Raw genomic sequence first — 26480 nt, forward strand, 5'->3', positions numbered from 1 at the left:
ATGAAAGAGGACTCTGTCAGCCTTATCAGGGCTCCTCAGGCAGTGCACATCAGTGTTTTAAATTAAATTTTACCTGATACCTGTTACCTGCAAAGCTGGCATGGCTTCAAATAGCCTACTATTTGAAATATTTGTAAAATACTTTTAGTGTTTTGCTTTAGCCTGCCTGGAGTGCCAGGTTGCCGTGGGTGTGGTTTGCACTTTTGGGACTTTTCTATTGGCTCATTGCAACACAACAGGCAAGTTCAAACAAGCACTCATGGTGTTTTTTATTGGTACATTTACAAACATTATTATGATAAATAGATTTGAAATGTGTATCTCATTATGGTAAGTGGTGAAATAAGTATAGCCAGTTATAATTGTAATGGCTTAGCAGATAATAACAAAAGAATAACAATATTTACATGGCTCAAAGAGAAGGAATATAATATATATTGTTTACAGGAAACTCATTCAACAATTCTAGATGAAGTTGTTTTGGAAAAACTACTGGGGGGGTGAAATATACTTCTCCCATGGGCAAAGAAACTCAAAAGTGGTGATGATATTAATAAACAGTAATTTCGATCCAAATGTGCAAATTGTCCAAACAGATCCGCAAGGTAGATGGATGATTTTAAATATGTTATTGGACCATAAACAGATATGGCTCATTAATCTTTACGGACCAAATAATGATGATCCACGCTTCTTTGACAATATATATAATAAATTATCAACCCTGCAAGCAATACAAAACTCTATTTTTATGGTGGGAGATTATAATACTGTTTTAAATAGCTCAATGGACAGTAAAGGAAATCACACTACAAAAACAATCACCCTCATGCTCTTAAGGAAATCGTGAATGTCATGGATACATTAGAACTAGTAGATATATGGAGGCTTAAATATCCTGACCTAGTGAGATATACACGGCGGAGACTCAATCAAGCTAGTCATCTTGACTTCTTTCTTATGTCCTTTTCGTTGGCACCAAAAGTTTTAAGTGTTGATAGGGGACAGAATGCGGTCGGACCATCATATAAATGGCATATACATTTATCTTACTGAATATCCACGTGGGCGAGGATATTGGAAATTGAATCAAAGCCTATTGGATGATAACTTGTTTTTAACTAGGACAGAGGACTTTATAACTGATGTTTTCCGACATAACATAGGTACTGCAAATCCCCTTATTGTATGGGACACTTAAATGTGCCTTTAGAGGCCATGCAATTCAGTACTCATCTCGAAAACAAAAACAATTTAGGTCAAAAGAGTCCATACTAAGAAAGGAAATAGGTCTAACAGAACAGATAGATAGCAATAAAAACTCTAACATAGAGGCTCAGAATAAATTAGAGGAAAAACAAGAAGAAATTGAGAAACTTAAGAAAGATCAAGTATAATATATTATAAAAATAAAGCAAACTGGATGGAATATGGGGAAAAATGCACCAATTTTCTTTTTAATCTTCAACATAGAAATGCTACCAAAAAGAATTTACTGAAACTGGTTACAAATGACGGAGTCACCCATGATTCTTCAAATGATATTAAGGAGGAAGCAAAGTACTTTAAGCATATGTTTTCGTTTCAGTCGCCTCCATCTCCTCTAACTGAAGCTAATTGTAGGGATTTTTTTCTAATGATAATATAAAATTAACAGCCATACAGAAAGACTCATGTGAAGGTGAAATTACAGAGGAGGAACTTCTGGATGCAATTAAAGACTTTAAGTCTGGGAAAACTCCAGGGTTGGATGGCATACCAGTCTAGGTATACCAAACCTTTTTTGATATACTCAGAGGACCATTATTAGCATGTTTTAACCGCTCCTATGTAAATGGTAGATTATCAGACACTCAAGAAGAAGGTCTGATTTCATTATTACTGAAACAGGATACAAGTGGGAAATATAAAGATCCAGTCCATTAAAAAAAATTGGAGGCCCCTTACACTTCAGTGTTGTGATGCAAAAATTCTAGCAAAATGTATAGCGCATAGAATTAAAAAGGTATTGTCGGACATTATTCATTCTAATCGGACAGGTTTTTTACATGGACGATACATTGGAGATAATATAAGGCAAGTACTGGAAACAATAGAACACTATGACAAATCTGGAAAACCAGGCCTGCTATTCATAGCAGACTTCGAAAAGGCATTTGATAAAGTACGACTGGAGTTTATATATACAGTGGGGGAAAAATATATTTAGTCAGCCACCAATTGTGCAAGTTCTCCCACTTAAAAAGATGAGAGGCCTGTAATTTTCATCATAGGTACACGTCAACTATGACAGACAAAATGAGAGAGAAAAATCCAGAAAATCACATTGTAGGATTTTTAATGAATTTATTTGCAAATTATGGTGGAAAATAAGTATTTGGTCAATAACAAAAGTTTCTCAATACTTTGTTATATACCCTTTGTTGGCAATGACACAGGTCAAACGTTTTCTGTAAGTCTTCACAAGGTTTTCACACACTGTTGCTGGTATTTTGGCCCATTCCTCCATGCAGATCTCCTCTAGAGCAGTGATGTTTTGGGGCTGTCACTGGGCAACACAGACTTTCAACTCCCTCCAAAGATTTTCTATGGGGTTGAGATCTGGAGACTGGCTAGGCCACTCCAGGACCTTGAAATGCTTCTTACGAAGCCACTCCTTCGTTGCCCGGGCGGTGTGTTTGGGATCATTGTCATGCTGAAAGACCCAGCCACATTTCATCTTCAATGCCCTTGCTGATGGAAGGAGGTTTTCACTCAAAATCTCACGATACATGGCCCCATTCATTCTTTCCTTTACACGGATCAGTCGTCCTGGTCCCTTTGCAGAAAAACAGCCCCAAAGCATGATGTTTCCACCCCCATGCTTCACAGTAGGTATGGTGTTCTTTGGATGCAACTCAGCATTCTTTGTCCTCCAAACACGACGAGTTGAGTTTTTACCAAAAAGTTCTATTTTGGTTTCATCTGACCATATGACATTCTCCCAATCCTCTTCTGGATCATCCAAATGCACTCTAGCAAACTTCAGACGGGCCTGGACATGTACTGGCTTAAGCAGGGGGACACGTCTGGCACTGCAGGATTTGAGTCCCTGGCGGCGTAGTGTGTTACTGATGGTAGGCTTTGTTACTTTGGTCCCAGCTCTCTGCAGGTCATTCACTAGGTCCCCCCGTGTGGTTCTGGGATTTTTGCTCACCGTTCTTGTGATCATTTTGACCCCACGGGGTGAGATCTTGCGTGGAGCCCCAGATCGAGGGAGATTATCAGTGGTCTTGTATGTCTTCCATTTCCTAATAATTGCTCCCACAGTTGATTTCTTCAAACCAAGCTGCTTACCTATTGCAGATTCAGTCTTCCCAGCCTGGTGCAGGTCTACAATTTTGTTTCTGGTGTCCTTTGACAGCTCTTTAGTCTTGGCCATAGTGGAGTTTGGAGTGTGACTGTTTGAGGTTGTGGACAGGTGTCTTTTATACTGATAACAAGTTCAAACAGGTGCCATTAATACAGGTAACGAGTGGAGGACAGAGGAGCCTCTTAAATAAGTTGTTACAGGTCTGTTAGAGCCAGAAATCTTGCTTGTTTGTAGGTGACCAAATACTTATTTTCCACCATAATTTGCAAATAAAATTCATAAAAAATCCTACAATGTGATTTTCTGGATTTTATTCTCTCAATTTGTCTGTCATAGTTGACGTGTACCTATGATGAAAATTACAGGCCTTTCTCATCTTTTTAAGTGGGAGAACATGCACAATTGGTGGCTGACTAAATACTTTTTTCCCCACTGTAAATGCCTGTAGCATTTCAATTTTGGAGAATCTCTTATAAAATGGGTTAAAATCTGGTATAGTAACCCTAGGTGTAAAATAGTTAATAATGGCTATTTCTCCGAATTTTTTAAACTGTCAAGAAGGGTAAAACAAGGTTGTCCACTATCGGCATATCTATTTATGGCCATCGAAATGTTAGCTATTAAAATCAGAGCCACTCCTTAGTTGCCCTGGCTGTGTGTTTCGGGTCGTTGTCATGCTGGAAGACCCAGCCACAACCCATCTTCAATGCTCTTACTGAGGGAAGGAGGTTGTTGGCCAAGATCTCGCGATACATTGCCCCATCCATCCTCCCCTCAATACGGTGCAGTCGTCCTGAACACAACCCCAAGAACACCATCCCAACCGTGAAGCATGGAGGTGGAAACATCATTCTTTGGGGATGCTTTTCTGCAAAGGGGACAGGACGACTGCACTGTATTGAGGGGAGGATGGATGGGGCCATGTATCGCAAGATCTTGGCCAACAACCTCCTTCCCTCAGTAAGAGCATTGAAGATGGGTCGTGGCTGGGTCTTCCAGCATGACAACGACCCGAAACACACAGCCAGGGCAACTAAGGAGTGGCTCCGTAAGAAGCATCTCAAGGTCCTGGAGTGGCCTAGCCAGTCTCCAGACCTGAACCCAATAGAAAATCTTTGGAGGGAGCTGAAAGTCCGTATTGCCCAGCGACAGCCCCGAAACCTGAAGGATCTGGAGAAGGTCCGTATGGAGGAGTGGGCCAAAATCCCTGCTGCAGTGTGTGCAAACCTGGTCAAGACCTACAGGAAACATATGATCTCTGTAATTGCAAACAAAGGTTTCTGTACCAAATATTAAGTTATGCTTTTCTGATGTATCAAATACTTATGTCATGCAATGAAATGCAAATAAATTACTTAAAAATCATATAATGTGATTTTCTGGATTTTTGTTTTAGATTCCGTCTCTCACATTTGAAGTGTACCTATGATAAAAATTACAGACCTCTATATGCTTTGTAAGTAGGAAAACCTGCAAAATCGGCAGTGTATCAAATACTTGTTCTCCCCACTGTATGTGTATGTGTGTGTGTATGTATGTATGTATGTATGTATGTATGTATGTGTATATATATATATATATATATATATATATATATATATATGTGTGTGTGTGTGTGTGTGTGTGTGTGCATCCAGAAAATCACATTGTATGATTTTTAAGTAATTAATTTGCATTTTATTGCAAAGTACAAACATAAACGACCTGAAAGAGGCCAATCTAAAAACGTAATGTTTGTGTGTCCATGTAGCACGCCGGCCACACTGGAGCAGAACTACGTGGTGTGTGAGCTGCACCAGAAGGTCAACATGCTCTTCTCCTTCATCAGGAGTCAACTGCAGAAGAAAGTAATAGTCTTCTTTGCCTGCTGCAAAGAGGTAAGGCTCTGCTAGTTTGTGCTAATTGTCCTCTGTTTGGCTTATTATAGCTTCATGGTCTAGTTGTAGTCTGAGCTGCAAACATGAAGTTTCTCTTTCTCTCTCCATCCGTAGGTGCAATACCTGTTCCGGGTCTTCTGTCGGCTGCGTCCGGGCATGCCCATCCTGGCCCTGCATGGGAAGCAACAGCAGATGAAGAGGGTGGAGGTCTACAACGACTTCATCAAGAAGAAGAATGCTGTGCTCTTCGCCACAGACATTGCAGCCAGAGGCCTAGGTAATGCTAACACATCAGCAGTCTACGCTACAGACTGGCTGGATCTCTGTAGTCAGTAGGGACAGAGATGACGGTTTGGGGCACAGCTCAAACACGGCCCCTAAAATGACTAATATTTACTGCTCTGATACCAGAGGCAGCAGGTTCTTCATCACGGCTGCTGGTGAATAATAGTTACGTCCCCCCCTACTTTGCAGACTTCCCTGCTGTGAACTGGGTGTTGCAGTTTGACTGTCCAGAGGACGCCAACACATACATCCACAGAGTGGGACGAACCGCCAGGTAATAACAAATATAAAAAATAATATGCCATTTAGCAGACGCTTTTATCCAAAGCGACTTACAGTCATGCGTGCATAAATTTTTGTGTATGGGTGGTCCCGGGGATCGAACCCACTACCTTGGCGTTACAAGCGCCGTGCTCTACCAGCTGAGCTACAGAGGACCACACTCTAGCCGGACCTGGAGTAAAAGGAAAGGCATTGACTGTGTGCAGTCTGTCACATCTGCTTGAAGGGCATGTTTTCATTGTATATGGAGAATTAATGAAAATGTATACATACTAGGGATTAACATGGGTAACCAGGGTCCCAGGAACACTCTTTCCATTTCCCAAAATGTTTTAATAACAAGACGCGGGAAATTAAAACATTTTCCCCCCATGTCGGCACTAATGCAATTCCACAAAATACACATGTGCAGCATCAGATTAGCAAAAAAAAACATTATGGCACATTATCCAAACAGGTTGTCGCATGGAAGCCTTTAGCCTAAAGTATTTACTTCATACTAAGTCGCCATAAACTCAAAGCACATGCACAGTTGACACTTCTGTACTGCACAAATGCAGTTAATAAACCCTACAGTATAGCCTATAAAAGATGTGCCTCTTTGACCTGTCATTGTGACTCTTCAAACAGTCACAAATTTGATAGGCCTATAAATTGCACTATAAATTGTGCCTTCCTGTATTGTACTTATGCTAAAAGTTTTTTTCTGTTCTACTGCCATTGACTTTATGTTCGTATTCTTATTTTTTACTATTTCTTATTGTTGCATTGTCGAGAAGGAACCTGCAAGTAAGCATTTCGTTGGACGATGTACAGTGCATTTGGAAAGTATTCAGACCCCTTTACTTTTTCCACATTTTGTTACGTTACAGCCTTATTCTAAAATTGATTAAATCGTTTTTTTCCCTCGTCAATCTACACACAATACCCCATAATGACAAACCAAAAACAGGTGTTAGAAGTTTTTGCAAATGTATTAAAAATTAAAAACTGAAATCACATTTACATAAGTATTCAGACCCTTTACTCAGTACTTTGTTGAAGCACCTTTGCCAGCGATAACAGCCTTGAGTCATTTTGGGTATGACGCTGCAAGGATGGTCCCAGGTTTCCTCCAGATGTGACGCTTGGCATTCAGGCCAAAGAGTTCAATCTTGGTTTCATCAGACCAGAGAATCTTGTTTCTCATGGTCTGAGAGACCTTTAGGCAAACTCCAAGCGGGCTTACATGTGCCTTTTACTGAGGAGTGGCTTCTGTCTGGCCACTCTACCATAAAGGCCTGATTTGGTGGAGTGCTGCAGATATGGTTTTCCTTCTGGAAGGTTCTCTCATCTCCACAGAGGAACTCTGGAGCTCTGTCAGAGTGACCATCGGGTTCTTGGTCACCTCCCTGACCAAGGCCCTTCTCTCCTGTTTGCTCAGTTTGGCCGGGCGGCCTGCTCTAGAAGAGTCTTGGTGGTTCCAAACTTTTTCCATTTAAGAATGATGGAGGCCACTGTGTTCTTGGGGATCTTCAATGCTGCAGACATTTTTTGGTGCCCTGTCTCAGATCTGTGCCTCAACACAATCCTGTCTCTTTACCACAGGTAGACTCCAATCAAGTTGTAAAAACATCTCAAGAATGATAAATGGAAACAGGATGCACCTGAGTTCAATTTCGAGTCTCATAGCAAAGGGTCTGAATACTTATGTAAATAAGGTATTTCTGTTTTTTGTTTTTAATACATTTACGCGAATTTCTAAATATCTGTTTTTGCTTTGTCATTATGGGGTATTGTGTGTAGATTGAGGAAATTAAATAATATAAACATTTTTAGAATAAGGCTGTAACGTAACAAAAAGGGAAGGGGTCTGAATACTTTCCGAATGCACTGTATACCATGCGTATCCCGTACATACGACTAAAACTTGAAACTATGCACAATTCACTACTTGGGCATCTCTGTCACAGACATTGTCTGTTAACAATTCAGAGGCATGAGGGAAAATTATATATTCTCCTTTCCTAGAGCCTAGGCTATTTTCCTATCTATTCCCAATCCCACTGAAACCCAAAATGACTCCTGTCTCACATTACAATTCTTAACTTTATTCTGTAATCCATAGGTTGCATAATCCAAGCAGGTTTCTAGCCTATGCATGTCAAAATACCGCTGTAACATTTCCCTGCTTCTCTGTGCGGTCTCGTACCTGCTGCCCATATGAGAGCTTCGGTAGAGAATGTGTGATCAACAAACTGTATGAGAGTAGATATGGATATTTTTTAAACAGTTGGCCCCGTTAAGATACCTTTATTTAAACTATTTCCACTCTTCATCACCCCATTATCCATGAGCTTATCTGCCATCTGTATAATCATAAACTAGATTTTGCCAAATATAGGAGATAACCTCCAACTAATGACAGAATATCTAGCAAGCTTAGCATCTTTGGTCATTTGACTTTTGTGTTTGACAGCCGTTACAAAGTTTGTATGATTCGACAATGCTATACTCGGGTTGCGTCCTGAGCGCGCTCTGTGTTGAGATAGCCTCCTGCTGAAATGCGCTGAATTGAGGAACATAACGCTCAGAATTAATGAACGGCCTGTTTCGCAATTCACAACGTAATTGCCGATCAAAGATAGAGTAACTATCATGACTAAATATCAGTTTAATTTGCTCTAAAGTCTTTACATAGTTGCGCAGCGCCCCTCTTATTTGCAGAGAACCCTGGCATAGTGACCATATCTTGGTTTTAAATGCTTTAAATGGGCACTTCCGATTTCTGTGGTATTTCCCGGGACTCTCGGGATAAATACATTTTTCCTGTATTGAAACTTGGTAGATTTTCAGGAAAATATTAATCCCTAATACGTACTCAACAAATACTGTTTTTCCAACAGTAGTATTAAAGTGAAGTTATCACAGTGTAATAATAAATCTTACAGGGACACAATACCATTTGAACAAATGTACCCACAACAAGCCGCCATTACAATTCTTATATGGAGTGCAACAGTTGAAAGTTCCTTCTTATAGACAATCCATTATCCTATCATCACATCTCACAATCCCTCCTCACAACAGTTGACTTACTCACTAGATGGCAGTGTTGTATGGTCCACCTCTCACACTACCTCTCCCTGTAGCCTACAGCTTGCACATTATAACCACAAGTGGCTTTCAAATGTGTTCCAAAGCTCCAAAATCCAGTGGAACCTACTGTAGTGTAGGTGACATATGATGCTGTTCTGGTATTGTATTGTTCTCTGCAAGTACAATGGTGGGTTGGTACCATAGCAGTTAACCCAGCTGCAATGCTGACTCATGGGTGTTTGTGTAATCGCACTCCGATAGCACCCGGGAATTGCAACAGTATTGGTGTAAGATGGTGTGTGTCTAAGACAGACATTACTTATACGGCGCTCTGTGCAGCTGTGTCAAAGACACACACTTTCCGTCAGCAACAATGTCTTAAGCAGTCAGGATGTGCTTCGAGCCACTGCGCTGCCATGGTGTGTATTGCAGTTAGGTCAGCAGTCTGTTTAGTGAGCTGCTAAAACCTCTGTGCTGCTAATCTCACAATTTGACACTTCTGGGATGCCATACCCCTTGACAAACCTCTTGCTTGTCGGTTCTTTTTTGTGAACGAACAGGACTGAAGGGGAATCCTTTCTAGGCTTACTGCGATCAGGCATTTGCTAAATGACGTAATGTAAATGTAAATGCATTTGTTTGGAGTCTTTGCAGCATGCTGCTGCTGTGGGAGTAGGCGTCAGTATGGTTCAGCTGGCACCTAACCGAACATGCTCGCATACTCCCTTTAAAGACCTTCCCTTGAAAAACTAGAAAAAAGTGGCAATAGTACTGTTTGTCCAATTTGAGGTGCCATAACCAGTGTACACTTCCTCAAAATATTAAGAATTAATCTAAGATGACTCAAGAAATCTGTCATTAATTTGGACATTTTTGCTGAGGATATCTTAGTCGCGCAATTTTACATCTAACTAATATGTTATTTCTCAAGTATTTCTCAAGTGAAAAAATGTGCATGAAAATGTTTTCTCTCGTTGAATGACAACAAACACTTCACTTCATTGAAGAATCTTTACTGTTGACCAATCACCGATGAAGGGGCGTAGACTTCGGCTACCGACTAGAGAAAGGTGCAATTGCGGCCCGCAATTCGGGGCGTTCCTGCATGTGGGAATCCTGCATCTGCAGGAACCCCTCTTTATACTTCTGTTGGTCAATTTGTCCTAACGTAACTGTCCTAACTTAAAAATGGACCAATATAATTATAAACAACAAGGTGGAATGCCCGCAGTTATGTTAACGACGGCGAGAGCATGTGTTCGGCAGGCGGGAGCGAAGGACACTGTGTGCTAGCTTAGCCAGCTAGTCCTAAGGAGGACTCCGGTACAGAGGAGGCTGGGAAGACACCGTGTGCTTGCAGCTAGCTAACTACCAAGCACACGGTGTCGCTAACTATCAAGCTAGCTAGTACACGGTGTCGCCCCAGCCTCGCGCCTGCTGTGCGGTAGACAGTGTCCTTTTTTCGGTATTTTAGATTTTCTCCGGTACATAGCAGGCGGGATGCAGAAACTCCCGCATGCAGGACCGCCCCGAATTGCGGACTGCAGTTGCACACTATTGACCGACTTCAGCTTGCCTTTATACATTTTTTGGTCTGCCCGAATAGCCGAAAAACCCCTTGCCGAAGACCAAAATGTCGTCATAAAATATGTTTCAGCTGGGAAGCATGCGGACAACTTAAGATGGCTCCAGACACCCAACTAGCTGCCTGATGGTATTAGAATTTGGGAGACGTGCGCTCTTGCAACTAGAGCTCTTGCAGCTGCCAGTGTAGCATCAGCTCAGCCTCCACAGCTTTGTTTGTCTGTCTGTTTCTCTTTCTCTCCACAGAGTCTGACTCTGCATGCATTTCACAGCATCTCTTGGTGAGAAGAGGAATGTAGCTCTCTCCCCGCCACCTCTCTTGCACCCCATCTCTCTCCCTCTGGGTCTCTGACTTGGTCACAAAACCATACCCCTCTTATAATCATAAAGGACTTATTTTCATCATGGCAAAACCATACCCCTCTTACAATCATAAAGGACTTATTTTCCATCATGGTTTTCATGATGAAAATAAGTCCTTTATGATCATAAGAGGTGCACCATTAACTGTGCAAATATAGCATATTGTAGAAGTTATATATGCATTTGTGGTTGAGCAGTATCATCCTTTTACATTGAACAAAAATATATACACAACATGTAAAATGTTGGTCCCATGTTTCATGAGCTGGGGAAAAAGATCCCAGAAATGTTCCACACGCACAAAAAGTGTATTTCTCTCAAATGTTGTGCACAAATTTGAAGAGTATTTCTGTCTGTAATAAAGTCCTTTTGTGGGAAAAAACTCATTCTGTTTGGCTGGGCCTGGCTCCCCAGTGGGTGGACCTATGCCCTCCCAGGTCCACCCATGGCTGCACCCCTGCCCAGTCATGTGAAATACATGTCCAATCCTACTGAATTTATATCAATTGACTGATTTCCTTATGAACTGTAACTCAGTAAAATCTTTGAAATTGTTGCATGTTGCGTTTATATTTTTGTTCATCATACATTATTACATCCACTCCTCTGAGCTATTGACTTATTTGTACATTTAGGACATACAATAAAAAAAGAATGCTGTTTTTCGCCTTACAGGTATAAGGAGGGAGGAGAGGCTCTGCTCGTCCTGCTGCCCTCCGAGGAGGAGAGCATGCTGTCCCAGCTCCAGGAGAAAAAAGTCCCCATCAACAGAATCCAGTGAGTTCACCTACAACCTCTCACACATACTTGTATTTCACTGGGACTGGGCAGGCTGTTTGCTGTGGAGATCTACTGTAGGTGAGAAATTAAAACAAAACAACAGGTGGTGGACTAGTTTTGTGTCTCTTACTCTTTTGAACCTTAATTCTGTCTCGACTAGGGCTGTGACGATACCAGTGTCGTAATATATTTTCCATGGCAACTCTTTGGTCCTTTAAAAACCTGTTTTATGTGAAATATGGTGTGCTATAGCTTGGAAAATAAATAAATGTGACTGGATGACAACATAATTATATTTGTTTCCAACATTAGGGCCGTTTTCCTAAAGAATTTAAACCCGCTTCGTGTTTTGTTTCCTTGCCACGATACTAATGAGTATCGTGATACTGGTATCGTCCCGGCTCTAGTCTCCATCTTCCCACCTGCCCTTTCACCCCCCACTCCCCCCAACCAAATAAACTGAGGCCCTGTGAGAATGTTTACATGATACCATATGATTCAAATACTATTTTACCTTACTGGGACACATTGGACAGATGGGGGAGGTTTTGCAAAGCAGGGAGGGTCAACAAGCCAGCTGACTTTCCTAAATATTCTGATTCTGAAACGTGTCTTGTAGTTCAAACATGCACTTCAAATGGACATGCTATGAGTGATGTGTAATATTCTGAATGACCCATATTCAACCTGTGCCCTTGTCCTGTCCCTGTTGTGTGCTTGATACCACCAGTTTCATGTTTTAATAGTGACCTTGAGGTTCTAGTTTTTGGAGCTGTTTGTGAGATGGGGAGATGTACAGTGGCTTGCGAAAATATTCACCCCCCCTTGGCATTTTTCCTATTTTGTTGCCTTACAACCTGGAATTAAAATGGATTTTTTTGGGGGTTTGTATAACATGCCTACCACTTTAGAGATGCAAAATATTTTTTTTTGTGAAACAAACAAGAAATAAGACCAAAAAAAATTACTTGAGCGTGCATAACTATTCACCCCCCCCCCCCCCCCCCCCAAAGTCAATACTTTGTAGAGCTACCTTTTGCAGCAATTACAGCTTCAAGTCTCTTGGGGTATGTCTCTATAAGCTTGGCACATCTAGCCACTGGGATATTTGCCCATTCTTCAAGGCTGCTCCAGCTCCTTCAAGTTGGATGGGTTCCGCTCGTGTACAGCAATCTTTAAGTCATATCACAGATTCTCAATTGAATTGAGGTCTGGGCTTTGACTAGGCCATTCCAAGACATTTAAATGTTTCCCCTTAAACCACTCAAGTGTTGCTTTAGCAGTATGCTTAGGGTCATTGTCCTGCTGGAAGGTGAACCTCTGTCCCAGTCTCAAATCTCTGGAAGAACTTTCCCTGTATATAGTGCCATCCATCATTCCTTCAATTCTGACCAGTTTCCCAGTCCCTGCCGATGAAAAACATCCCCACAGCATGATGCTGCTACCACCATGCTTCACTGTGGGGATGGTGTTCTCGGGGTGATGAGAGGTGTTGGGTTTGCGCCAGACATAGCGTTTTCCTTGATGGCCAAAAAGTCTCATCTGACCAGAGTACCTTCTTCCATATGTTTGGGGAGTCTCCCACATGCCTTTTGGTGAACACCAAACGTGTTTGCTTATTTTGTTCTTTAAGCAATGGCTTTTTTCTGGCCACTCTTCCGTAAAGCCCAGCTCTGTGGAGTGTACGGCTTAAAGTGGTCCTATTAACAGATACTCCAATCTCCGCTGTGGAGCTTTGCAGCTCCTTCAGGGCTATCTTTGGTCTCTTTGTTGCCTCTCTGATTAATGCCCTCCTTGCCCGGTCCGTGAGTTTTGGTGGGTGGCCCTCTCTTGGCAGGTTTGTTGTGGTGCCATATTCTTTCAATTTTTTAATAATGGATTTAATGGTGCTCCGTGGGATGTTCAAAGTTTCGGATCTTTTTCTATAAGCCAACCCTGATCAGTACTTCTCCACAACTTTGTCCCTGACCTGTTTGGATTGCTCCTTGGTCTTCATGGTGCTGCTTGCTTGGTGATGCCCCTTGCTTAGTGGTGCTGCAGACTCTGGGGCCTTTCAGAACAGGTGTGTATATATATATATATATACTGAGATCATGTGACACACAGGTGGACTTTATTTAACTAATTATGTGACTTCTGAAGGTAATTGGTTGCACCAGATCTTATTTAGGGGCTTCATAGCAAAGGGGGTGAATAAACATGCACTCACTACTTTTCCGTTATTTATTTTGTAGAATTCTTTGAAACAAGTTATTTCTTTCATTTCACTTCACCAATTTGGACTATTTTGTGTATGTCCATTACATGAAATCCAAATAAAAATCAATTTAAATTACAGATTGTAATGCAACAAAATAGGAAAAATGCCAAGGGGGATGAATACTTTTGCAATTCATTGTAGGTGAAGCTGAGGGGCTTTTAGCGGTGCAGTAAGTAGGCCAACCGTGTGAGGGAGAGAGCGAGACTGGCTCTGCCTTCACAGAGGAGACTAGGCCTGAGCCTTTCTGGCTAAATGCTGATAGGCACAGGGCCCAGCATGATGCCCTTACAGCACACAGTGTAGCCCCCGGGGGGGAAAAATAGCAGAACAAGCACTATTTTGGTGACCTCTGGTACATTCTAATGCCTTGATTCCATCCGAAATTCACAGCTAAATTATTGAATGCTTTAACGACTTTACAGTGAGGGGGGAAAAGTATTTGATCCCCTGCTGATTTTGTACGTTTGCCCACTGACAAAGACATGATCAGTCTATAATTTTAATGGTAGGTTTATTTGAACAGTGAGAGACAGAATAACAACAAAAATCCAGAAAAACGCATGTCAAAAATGTTATAAATTGATTTGTATTTTAATGAGGGAAATAAGTATTTGACCCCTCTGCAAAACATGACTTAGTACTTGGTGGCAAAACTCTTGTTGGCAATCACAGAGGTCAGACGTTTCTTTTAGTTGGCCACCAGGTTTGCACACATCTCAGCAGGGATTTTGTCCCACTCCTCTTTGCAGATCTTCTCCAAGTCATTAAGGTTTCGAGGCTGACGTTTGGCAACTCTAACCTTCAGCTCCCTCCACAGATTTTCTATGGGATTGGCTAGGCCACTCCAGGACCTTAATGTGCTCTTCTTGAGCCACTCCTTTGTTGCCTTGGCCGTGTGTTTTGGGTCATTGTCATGCTGGAATACCCATCCATGACCCATTTTCAATGCCCTGGCTGAGGGAAGGAGGTTCTCACCCAAGATTTGACGGTACATGGCTCCGTCCATCGTCCCTTTGATGCGGTGAAGTTGTCCCTTCCCCTTAGCAGAAAAACACCCCCAAAGCATAATGTTTCCACCTCCATGTTTGACGGTGGGGATGGTGTTCTTGGGGTCATAGGCAGCATTCCTCCTCCTCCAAGCACGGCGAGTTGAGTTGATGCCAAAGAGCTCGATTTTGGTCACCCAGTTCTCCTCTGAATCATTCAGATGTTCATTGGCAAACTTCAGACGGGCCTGTATATGTGCTTTCTTGAGCAGGGGGACCTTGCGGGCGCTGCAGGATTTCAGTCCTTCACGGCGTAGTGTGTTACCAATTGTTTTCTTGGTGACTATGGTCCCAGCTGCCTTGAGATCATTGACAAGATCCTCCCGTGTATTTCTGGGCTGATTCCTCACCGTTCACATGATCATTGCAACTCCACGAGGTGAGATCTTGCATGGAGCCCCAGGCCGAGGGAGATTGACAGGTCTTTTGTGTTTCTTCCATTTGCGAATAATCGCACCAACTGTTGTCACCTTCTCACCAAGCTGCTTGGCGATGGTCTTGTAGCCCATTCCAGCCTTGTGTAGGTCTACAATCTTGTCCCTGACATCCTTGGAGAGCTCTTTGGTCTTGGCCATGGTGGAGAGTTTGGAATCTGATTGATTGATTGCTTCTGTGGACAGGTGTCTTTTATACAGTGAACAAACTGAGATTAGGAGCACTCCCTTTAAGAGTGTGCTCCTAATCTCAGCTCGTTACCTGTATAAAAGACACCTGGGAGACAGAAATCTTTCTGATTGGGAGGGGGTCAAATACTAATTTCCCTCATTAAAATGCAAATCAATTTATAACATTTTTGACATGCGTTTTTCTGGATTTTTTTGTTGTTATTCTGTCTCTCACTGTTCAAATAAACCTACCATTAAAATGATAGACTGATCATTTCTTTGTCAGTGGGCAAACGTACAAAATCAGCAGGGGATCAAATACTTTCTTCCCTCACTGTACCTCCCAGATTGGTAAAAGGAGTTGTGGTATTGAGTAGAAAGACCTGACTTTATAATTGAAATGACAGAAAATATATGAATTTAGTTTGTTAGTGGTTTTGGATATCATCTAGGCTTATATGATCAGAACTATTTCTTAAGTGAACCTTTTTTAACATTAAACTTGTCTTCTCTTGAGATTTAAAGTCATATTTACAGTTTTACTGCAAGATATGAATTGCCACAATGATTGTTTTTCAAATTATGTATTTTATTGGCTCTGCTACAACACTTAGGGTAAGGAAACAATGTCATTTTGTAATTTGGGTGAACTATCTTTTTAACAGTTTGGCCTGTCAGTCAATCACTGTGGGTGGTACTTTGAGGGAAGGCGGTAGATTAGTAATCTAGTCAGAAAAACGAGTCTAATCTACTCTTTCAATTTAATTTATTGTGGCAAAAACTAAATCTAGTCTACTCTTTCAATTTAGTTTGTTACAAAAACCTAAGAAAAAAGGTTGTGTTCTGTCAAGTATACTTGGATTCTCTGTTGGGAAACAATATAGAATTGCAGGAAAAAGGATTTAAAAATGCAACCATTTTCAGAGGGAGGAAACCAGACCCCAGCCAGATTGTGCACCCGCACATTTCTACTAAGTCTGGTGCCCATGAATAGACCTAGAGGTATGATTGAAGAATGAAGCAGGTGTTAAACATGGACTTTGTTACACAGAATGCAACAGTTGACTACTCCATTGTCGACACTTTAATCAAATTACTAGGCATATATCAATTTCTTTAATAATACCATGTCAGTATCATGATATTAGCTTTTATAACCAATCTGTTATCAAATTTTGGACCAGAATGAGGCTCTACCTATCCCACTACCTATTGTGCGTGCCGTGAGGATTCAACGTATTCATAGAATGTTTTCATAATCTATCTGCATATAACCGCCAAAAAGCAGTAGTAGCCTACGAGTATGCAAATTAAGGAGCCAAATGAACGGCTCGCTCACCAATTTAGTTTCGTTCAACTACAGATCCTTTAAAAAAAAGAGCCGTTCGTTCGCGAACAACCCACCACTAGGCTACACTAACAAGTCACTAGCGGTCACTGGCAAGTCTCAATATGGGCTTTGAATCCTAGGAAAATAAAAAACAAGATCTTTGGTTTACATGTTCCAGTGCGATACCATGGACATAACTACGTTGTATGATTTTATGAAACGCAAAGGGATGTAGGAGATTGACTTTATTCAGTCAGTTGGCAACCTTTTATAAACTAGCCAACACAAGCTCTTCGGTCATCAATCAAAGCACAGTAAATTGCCTATGCGCCCCGACTCCGTGGCTGTATTGGTCTATGAAACACGCAAAAGAAAATTAATAAATTAATGTGCCACAAAACAATAATTAAGTGAATTTCAACTCATCGTTACCACTCGCATTACATGGGACGTGTAAATTAATTCACTGTAGACCACAGTGTACAGCAATAACACAGGTACCGAGAGGCGGGGCAGTAAACAGACTGACAAACCAGCAGTTTTCCTGTCATCGCTCACTTTGTGATTAACAGGCGCCTGTCCTATAAATAGATCACTAGAAGATGCATATCAAATAATTGTTGTAACTAACCGATTGAATGAACTATCTGTGTGCATATCGTTCATTCTAGCGGGAGAAGGCTATATGGACTTTTTTGATTAGAGAATTTAAACTTTTAAATAAAAAGAAGCCTAGTTAATTTAAGTGGAAAAGTAGCCGGCTTACAATGAGTTATCGGCTATTTAACCGACGTACGGTGTTTATGGGGAACATGCAGCACATGCATACTCGGGCACATACACACACGCGTGCATTTGCACACAAACTCACGCCACTCTCTCTTCCACATCCACAAATATGTATACACACACACACTCACTCACTCTTTCACACATTTACAGAAATAATTAGAATTACATTTTGATAATTTATCATGCCCAAGGTGCTATCTTAACACGATACAATATTACTCACACATGCAGTCAGTGTAAAAATATAAATAGTGATTCCTCTCGAAACCAGGACAAAAAAAATACCATTATTTTAGGGATTTTCACAATCGAATACATAGAATGTACCTATTGGAGGTAGTATTGTTGACATATGTTTACATATATTTCACATTTGTATCTAAAAGCATAATTGAGAAATAATTAATCAAAGTTGGCATATTTAGGACGTTTTGGCCTTACCCATGCCTCCTGTACGACTATTTCAGAACATAAAGTAGCCATATTTATTCGCTATAGAAATACATGTAAAATGGCCTCCCGAGTGGCGCAGCGGTTTAAGGCACTGCATCGCAGCCGGCTGCGACCGGGAGACCCATGAGGCGGTGCACAATTGGCCCAGCATCGTCCGGGTTAGGGGAGGGTTTGGCCAGCTGGGATGTCCTTGTCCCATCTCGCTCTAGTGACTCCTTGTGGCAGGCCGGGCGCATTCACGCTGACTTCGGTCACCAGTTGTACGGTGTTTCCTCCAACACATTGGTGCGGCTGGCTTCCGGGTTAAGCGAGCAGTGTGTCAAGAACAGTGCGGCTTGGCAGGGTCGTGATTCGGAGGAGGCATGGCTCTCGACCTTCGCCTCTCCCGAGTCCGTACGGGAGTAGCAGCGATGGGACAAGACTGTAACTACTAATTGGGGAGAAAAAGTAAAAAGTACAAAAAATAAAAAGGTTAAGATTAGAGTTAGTACTAGGGTTAGGGTAAAGTTTAGGAGAAGGGTTAGGGTTAGAGAGGTAGTTGAAATGTTACTGATTGTCTGTACTCCAACCCTATTCCTGGAGAATTACCGTCCTACAGATTTTCATTCCAACTCTAATCTAGCACACCTGATTCTAATAATTAGCTGGTTGTGAGCTGAATCAGGTTAGTTACAACTGGGGTTGGAGTGACCCTACAGGAGCGTAGCTCTCCAGGAACAGGGTTGGAGAGCCCTGCTGTAGAGCATCCACAGATGGACTATCCAAATAATGATTATTATGGAGAGACTTTCTGTCTTGTTTTGTTGCTACCCTTGGTAGGTGCAGTCTCCTTATTCGGCCACTTGTGTTAAGGACTGCACCTCCGTTCTTTACGTGTGTTAATGAATGCGCACATTTTGGGATTGTCAACTTTTTGAAGACGGATGTTCGCGCTTGCAAAAGCCACTACCGAATTCTCCACGGCCTGCCCCCTATCTAAACTGTCTTGGGTAGAAGCATTCTTCTGAGATGGCGTGTTATTTTTTTATATATTTTTTTATATATTTTTTTACATGCTTGTCTTTCTGCCGATAATCTAATGCTAAATGGAAGGTTTTGCAGAATATATCCATGTCATCTGCAGAGAGCGTCCCAGCGGGGTATTGGCGATATTCTGATTTTTTTTTTGTCCTTCCATGGTTGTATTCATAGTCTCTCCCCTATAACTGTCGTAATTGCCTTATTTATTATAACCTCCGATAATCAGGGATTGAATCTGTTGGAGAGGATCAACTTCAGCAAAGTGAGGTGTTGAATCACTGATCTACAAATAGTATTCCCTGCCAAGTCATAGGCTTTGTGCAATTATGATTCATAGAGCTAAGCCTCCCCTGGCATAGGCGCACAACCAGACATTGATTGATTGGATTCACATTCACACTTTTGGGAATGCTTACAAATTGGATCAAACTCTAAAAGTAGCAGAGATCCCACTCTGGAACTTTGATATGCCCGCATAGCAGGGGTATTCAACTCTTACCCTATGAGGTCCGGAGCCTGCTGGTTTTCTGTTCTACCTGATATTTAATTTACACACACCTGGTCCCAGGTCTAAATCAGTCCCTGATTTAAAGGGTAACAATAGAAAAAATGCAGTGGAACTGGCTTCGAGGTCCAGAGTTGAGTTTGAGAATATTATGTTCAACAATATTTTAAAAAAAAATTGCCATATCAAAATATATTTCGATATTCTTAGATGAATGTAAAAAAAATATTCATATCAAAATACTAATCCTATTACAGAGCAAGCCGTAAAGCTTCATATGACACAGTTTTGCTTTGTAGCACCTACAGATGAAACATTCTGGAGTCTTAAAGGAGGCCTGGGTAAGGCCAAAACGTCATAAATATGCCTACTTTTATTATTTCTCAATTACAAAATATCAAATATATGTCAGCAATCCTTCCTCCAAAGGACCGTTCTATGGATTACAATTCGTAAAATTCCCCCAAATCATGCTATTCTTTTTGTCCTGGATTCCTGAGGAATCACTCGTGTACAGTCTTGCATGCTTTGCATGCGTTTTACTGACATTTAGGCTGGGGATTTACTCCATTAATAATAATGCCAATATTAAACCAGACAGACATTTTCACTGACACAATGAAAATGTATTATTCACAGGAAATTAAGTCAATAATGGTTATCAAAAGAAGTTCATGATGATCTCGATTTCTTCCTTTTGATTGTGCCTGAGAGCAGCCGCTAGGTAATACGTTGCTTGTGAAACTGAAAATCAACAGGACTCAATTTCATTATAGAGAAGAGGGGCAGACAGAGAGAGTGGGAGAGTAAGATGGGGGAGGACTGGGTGTTGGGGTTCTGGGCGGGGGAGTAGGTCAGCCTGCAGCAAGGTATGTTTGGGGATCTGTTTTGACTGAAAATAAGATATGTACAGTAGACCTCACTTTGACACGCATACCTCCAGTCCACCTTCTGTGGTGTGAATTTTCGGTGCTGTTTTCGAGTGTGTTTGGGTGATCAGGTGTGAATTCATGCATGTTGTGGAGGTGACTGGTGGTAAGTCGTGACTGCGTAAGATGTTTGTTGGGGCTGTTGTATGAGGTGTGTGTGTGTGTTGAGGAGTGTGTGTCGTGCTGGGCCGACACGGTTTTATCAGCAGGATGCAAGGTCGTCAGCTTCTCTCCACCTGGCAGAGTGATTGCGTGAGGAGAATGGGAATTACACTGGTGGACGTTCAGGATGGATGGTGGATAATGCGGCTTTACCCTCTCCTGTGTGTGTGTGTGTTTCAATGCGTAGTGAAAGTCGTTCAGCGGAAAATCATCCCATTTCATCTCTCACTCATCTTATTTGTCCTGGCTAGTGGTGCACAGTTTGGATCTCCCAACGTCCGTAACATGCTGCTCAGTAATTCTTTCTGTTAAATCAACAACTGATTTTAGAATGGGCCGATTACTCTCTTGCATAGGGACTTGATTTGTGCACCTATGTATTGACTAGATTGTAGTTGTATCCCAATTTGATTCTACGACTGGAGCAGTTTTAGTCACAGAGATAACAAAATTGTTTTTTGTTTTTTTTGTTCGCTAATTATCTCATTTTACATTTACATTTTAGTCATTTAGCAGACGCTCTTATCCAGAGCGACTTACAGTTAGTGATTACATATTTTTTTTATACTGGCCCCCCGTGGGAATCGAACCCACAACCCTGGCGTTGCAAACGTCATGCTCTATCAACTGAGCTACATCCCTGCCAGCCATTCCCTACCCTACCCTAGACGACGCTGGGCCAATTGTGCGCCGCCCATGAGTCTCCCGGTCACGGCCGGCTGCGACAGAGCCTGGATTCGAACCAGGATCTCTAGTGGCACAGTTAGCACTGCGATGCAGTGCCTTAGACCACTGCGCCACTCAGGAGTCTCAAGCTCACGGGTCAAGCAAAGGGCTTTGAAATGAAACTGATGCTTAATGGAGAAGTGACATTGGTGCAAGTTCACCAGTGATGATATTTTGAGGGTTGACTGGCCAAACTGAATGATGGATGATAGTGAGTGCTACCCAATTAACCTTCAAGTCAGTATTTTTTTCTTTTTTTGTGAACTCGTTCTGACTTGACAGCTAATATGCACTACTATAAGGGCTCATTTCCTTTTCCCCAAAGTGTGCACTCATTCACTTCCCCTCAAAATGAATGGACTGGTGGAAGAAATATATTGGAAACTTACTCTGGCCCTTGCTAACACCCATCTAGGGCTGTTGTGGTGACTGTATTGCCGCCCCACCGGCAGTCCTCAGTCATGACCGCAGTAAAATTCTATGTGACTGTTGAGTCATGGACATTCGTTAGTAGTACCCAACTCGCTAACGATCATTAGGTCACTAATGGCCTGGTACTCAGGGCTTTATTGTCTCTCTAACCACTCTGACATCAATGCAAAGGCTATTGAAAATCACATCAAACACTTATCAAAACAGTATGTGCTTTTAAAACTCACCTCACTGTGATTGATTGATCAGTTTGAAGAAAGAAATTAAACAGGTTGAAACTGAGTGGAAAACATGGTCGTTGTGGATGTTGTTTTAAAGCCTAACGCAATGAAATGGACAGTGCGCTTTCTAAGGTGATTCATTCAAAACAACCATATGCATATTAGTGCTTATGCGTAAGCATAGGCCTATATATGAGGTCAATTATATTCTTCTTACTATAAAATCATATAATATAAAATAATGGCAAAGGACTTAGAACCATATCTTGTCTGCTAAATGAACAAGCCTACAGCCAATGGCCATGGTGCATAGCCAGATAACATGCAGTAGGCCAACTCATATTCTGTTCTTCTGAAATACATTTTCTTCATATCCTAATGTTTCTTTAGACCTGCCTAAAATAATGGATTTATTGTGATGGTGTATATTCCATTGATTTATTTAACTTTTTTTTTTACGTAGATGTTCCAAAAGCGCACATCAGCAGCTTGTATGTGTGGAGGCCTGGATATGCTAAACATGTTTATGTTAATTAAAGGTCAATTACCGTGAGACAGGCAGGCTTTTGCATGACAATAACCGGCTGACAAAATGTAATGACCGCCACAGCCCTACACCCATCCAATGGCTTTTATATCCATTAGCCAAGAAAGCAAGTGCAGTGAGCACTTTGAGCGGAGGGGTAGGGAATTGGAATGCAGCCCTGGTTCCTACCTCAAAACAAACACCCTTCCCTCAGCCTGGCTGGTTGTTGTTAATGTTGGCATTGGATAGTTAGGGGGGACAGTTACTAATTTCCCTGTCATTCCCACTATATTATCCCCCTTCAGTCTCCTTTGGCCTCTGTGACACTGAGATGGGCAATGGAGAGGAAAATTGACCTTTGATGTGCCCCCTCTCTCCTGCAGAGCTGCCTGGCACAGAGAGCCATTGTGCCAGTGAGAGGTGCCCACTAGACCCTGACAGAGAAGAAGTCCATCTATTACAGTGCTACAAATGGACTTAGCGTGGCTAGCTTTTTCAAAAAAAGAATATAGTGCTAGATCCTTTTTTTTCTTCGATATAATGACATGCTGTGATCTAAATAGCTTTGACTTTGGGGTTTGTTGCTGAAATTATATTTTGTCCATTGTGATAATGATGATAAATAAACCATTCTTGGATAAGTTTTGTTACGGACCGTGTCCACTCTAATAACCTGTGTGTCGGTGTGTTTCTATCCATATTGGTGTCCATGCATCTGTGACCTTTTGACTGTTTTAATCCATTTTACAAATGTAATGTGGTTTGTGGATTCTCAAAATATTTAAATGTTGTATTTTCTCTTTTTGCCAGGGTGAACCCAGAGAAGCTGGCGAGCGTGCAGCAGAAGCTGGAGGCCTTCCTGGCCCAAGAGAAGGAACAGAAGGAGCGAGCGCAGAGGGTCAGTGTCCTGGAGGGGGCAGTGAGGGCAGGGGGTTGAGATGAATTGGGTCAAGCCAGTAGCCTTCCAGGACAGGAGTTGTTATTTTCACCCATAGTGCTTACACCCATAAAATCTAGAGTTGGCATCTGCATTTACATACTGCATTATTTACACTTTTGACTAAATGACTAAAATGCGATGGAAAATCGAAATTGCCTCTTATGCACCAACAGTGTGTGTTTTGGCCTTGTCACTAACAACCTCGCCACCTAGATGGTACGATTGTTATACCCACTCCTTTTGAACTCATAACAACGTGATTTTACACCATTTCGTGAGTCATCCGATTGTTTCATCTTCAGCCTCTAATCAAAATTTGAGACGGGCAACACATTTCTCCTGAAGAGAGAGCCCCCTCGAAGAGAAAAGAGGAGCCCTTATCACCATCTTGCACCATCCAGTGTGATTCATCGCCTCCCTCAGCTGGCTGTTATTGTTGGAAGATGGCTGGCGTCAATATCGCTCACCTTTCCATCTCCCTCTCTCGCTTTCTTTCTCTGTGTAGTGTTTTGTCTCCTACCTGCGCTCCGTCTACCTCATGAAGAACAAAGAAGTCTTTGATGTGTTCCAGCTCAAGCTCCAGGAGTACGCAGCGTGAGTAAGATGGAGACGGGCCATTTTGAGCACTTAGCTGTCTCTACCGGTGGAGGAGCATTTTCTTCATATGTTGTAATTGTTCAGGGCTTCCCAGTCCACAATATGCCTGTTATTTAGGCATGTGATTGTACTCAGACAGTACATCATTATGTAGGGTGTTCACTAGGGCTGTGGCTGTCACGAAATCTTGTCAACCGGTGATTGTCAAGCAAATAACTGCCGGTCTCACGGTAATTGACCGTTAATTAACATAAACACATTTAGCATCTCCTGGCTTCCACTCATAGCCTACGAGCCACTTATGTAGACCTTTGGAACATCCTATATTTTAAAAAGTCTAATAAATCAATTTAATATAGCCTACACCATCACAATACATCCATTATTTATTTTACACAGGTCTAAAGAAACATGAAGAAAATGTAGTATATTTCAGAAGAACAGAATAGCATACTTTCAGTTGTCCATATGTTAGGCCCTGATCGGGCTATGACGTATGGCTGTGGGCTACACTAGTTCATTTAGCAGACCTGATTTGCTTAGAATTGCGTGGCAATATTTTATAGTATAAAGATTACAATTGAACATAGCTGAATAAAATAGAAAGGATGTTTTCTCCAAACAATTTCTGAGGGAGTGCGCACATGCGGCTATTGTGTGTTGAGCGGTTAACAAAGAAACAGGTCCTCCTATATGCTTAATTTAGAGTTATTTATGCAACTTTAGTTGTGATATAAACGTTGGGCTATACAGTGCATTCGGAAAGTTTTCAGACCCCTTGACTTTTTCCACATTTTGATTAAATAAACTATTTTCCTCATCAATCTACACACAATACCCCATAATGACAAAGCGAAAACAGGTTTTTAGAAAAGTTGGGAAATGTATTAACAATAAAAAACAGATACCTTATTTACATAAGGATTCAGACCCTTTGCTATGAGACTCGAAATTGAGCTCAGGTCCATCCTGTTTCCATTGATCATCCTTGAGATGTTTCTACAACTTGATTGAAGGCCACCTGTGGTAAATTCAATTGATTGGACATGATTTGGAAAGGCACACACCTGTCTAAGGTTCTACAGTTGACAGTGCATGTCAGAGCAAAAACCAAGCCATGAGGTCGAAGGAATTGTCCGTAGAGCTCTGAGACAGGATTGTGTCGAGGCTTTAGATCTGGGGAAGAGTACCAAAACATTTCTGCAGCATTGAAGGTCCCCGAGAACACAGTGGCCTCCATCATTCTTAAATGGAAGAAGTTTGGAACCACCAAGACTCTTCTAGAGCTGGCCAAACTGAGCAATCGGGGGAGAAGGGCCTTGGTCAGGGAGGTGACCAAGAACCCGATGGTCACTTTGACAGAGCTCCAGAGTTCCTCTGTGGAGATGGGAGAACCTTCCAGAAGGAAAACCATCTCTGCAGCACTCCACCAATCAGGCCTTTATGGTGGAGTGGCCAGACGGTAGCCACTCCTCAGTAAAAGGTACATGACAGCCCTCTTGGAGTTTGCCAAAGGGCACCTAAAGGACTCTCAGACCATGAGAAACAAGATTCTCTGGTCTGATGAAAGCAAGATTTAACTCTTTGGCCTGAATGCCAAGCGTCACTTCTGGAGGAAATCTGGCACCATCCCTACGGTGAAGCATGGATCATCCTGTGGGTATGTTTTTCAGTGGCAGGGACTGGGAGACTAGTCAGGATTGAGGGAAAGATGAACAGCGCAAAGTACAGAGATCCTTGATGAAAACCTGCTCCAGAGCGCTCAGGACTTCAGACTGGGGCGACGGTTCGCCTTCCAACAAGAAAACGACCCTAAGCACACTGCCAAGACAACACAGGAGTGGCTTCGGGACAAGTCGCTGAATGGCCCAACCAGAGCCCGGACTTGAACCCGATCGAACATCTCTGGAGAGACCTGAAAATAGCTGTGCAGCGACGCTCCCCATCCAACCTGACAGAGCTTGAGAGGATCTGCAGAGAAGAATGGGAGAAACTCCCCAAATACAGGTTTGCCAAGCTTGTACCGTCCTACCCAAGAAGAATCAAGGCTGTAATCGCTGCCAAAGGGGCTTCAACAAAGTACTGAGGAAAGGGTCTGAATACATATGTAATTGTGATATTTAAGTTTTTTATTTTTAATACATTTGCAAACATTTCTATGAACCAGTTTTTGCTTTGTCATTATGGGGTATTGTGTGTAGATTGATGAGGGGAAAAAAACAATTTCATCGATTGTAGAATAAGGCTGTAACAAAACGTGGAAAACGTCAAGGGGTCTGAATACTTTCTGAATGCACTGTATGTTGTGGATTTTTAATACATTCTAAGGCTGCAT

General features: G+C 41.9%; 1 protein-coding gene across 1 annotated transcript in view; it reads left to right on the forward strand.

The window, feature by feature from the left end:
* Positions 1-26480, forward strand: part of LOC311142225 (putative ATP-dependent RNA helicase DDX10) — a 116592-nt gene that overhangs the window by 7479 nt on the left and 82633 nt on the right. Inside the window, exons 7-12 of the mRNA XM_084177832.1 lie at positions 5103-5229; positions 5344-5506; positions 5704-5788; positions 11497-11598; positions 23419-23506; positions 24054-24142. Of these exons, the coding sequence (XP_084033958.1) occupies positions 5103-5229; positions 5344-5506; positions 5704-5788; positions 11497-11598; positions 23419-23506; positions 24054-24142 (654 nt within the window). The remainder of the gene's footprint in view (positions 1-5102; positions 5230-5343; positions 5507-5703; positions 5789-11496; positions 11599-23418; positions 23507-24053; positions 24143-26480) is intronic.

This window comes from Coregonus lavaretus, assembly GCF_964263955.1.
Source record: "Coregonus lavaretus genome assembly, chromosome: 15".
NCBI lineage: Eukaryota > Metazoa > Chordata > Actinopteri > Salmoniformes > Salmonidae > Coregonus > Coregonus lavaretus.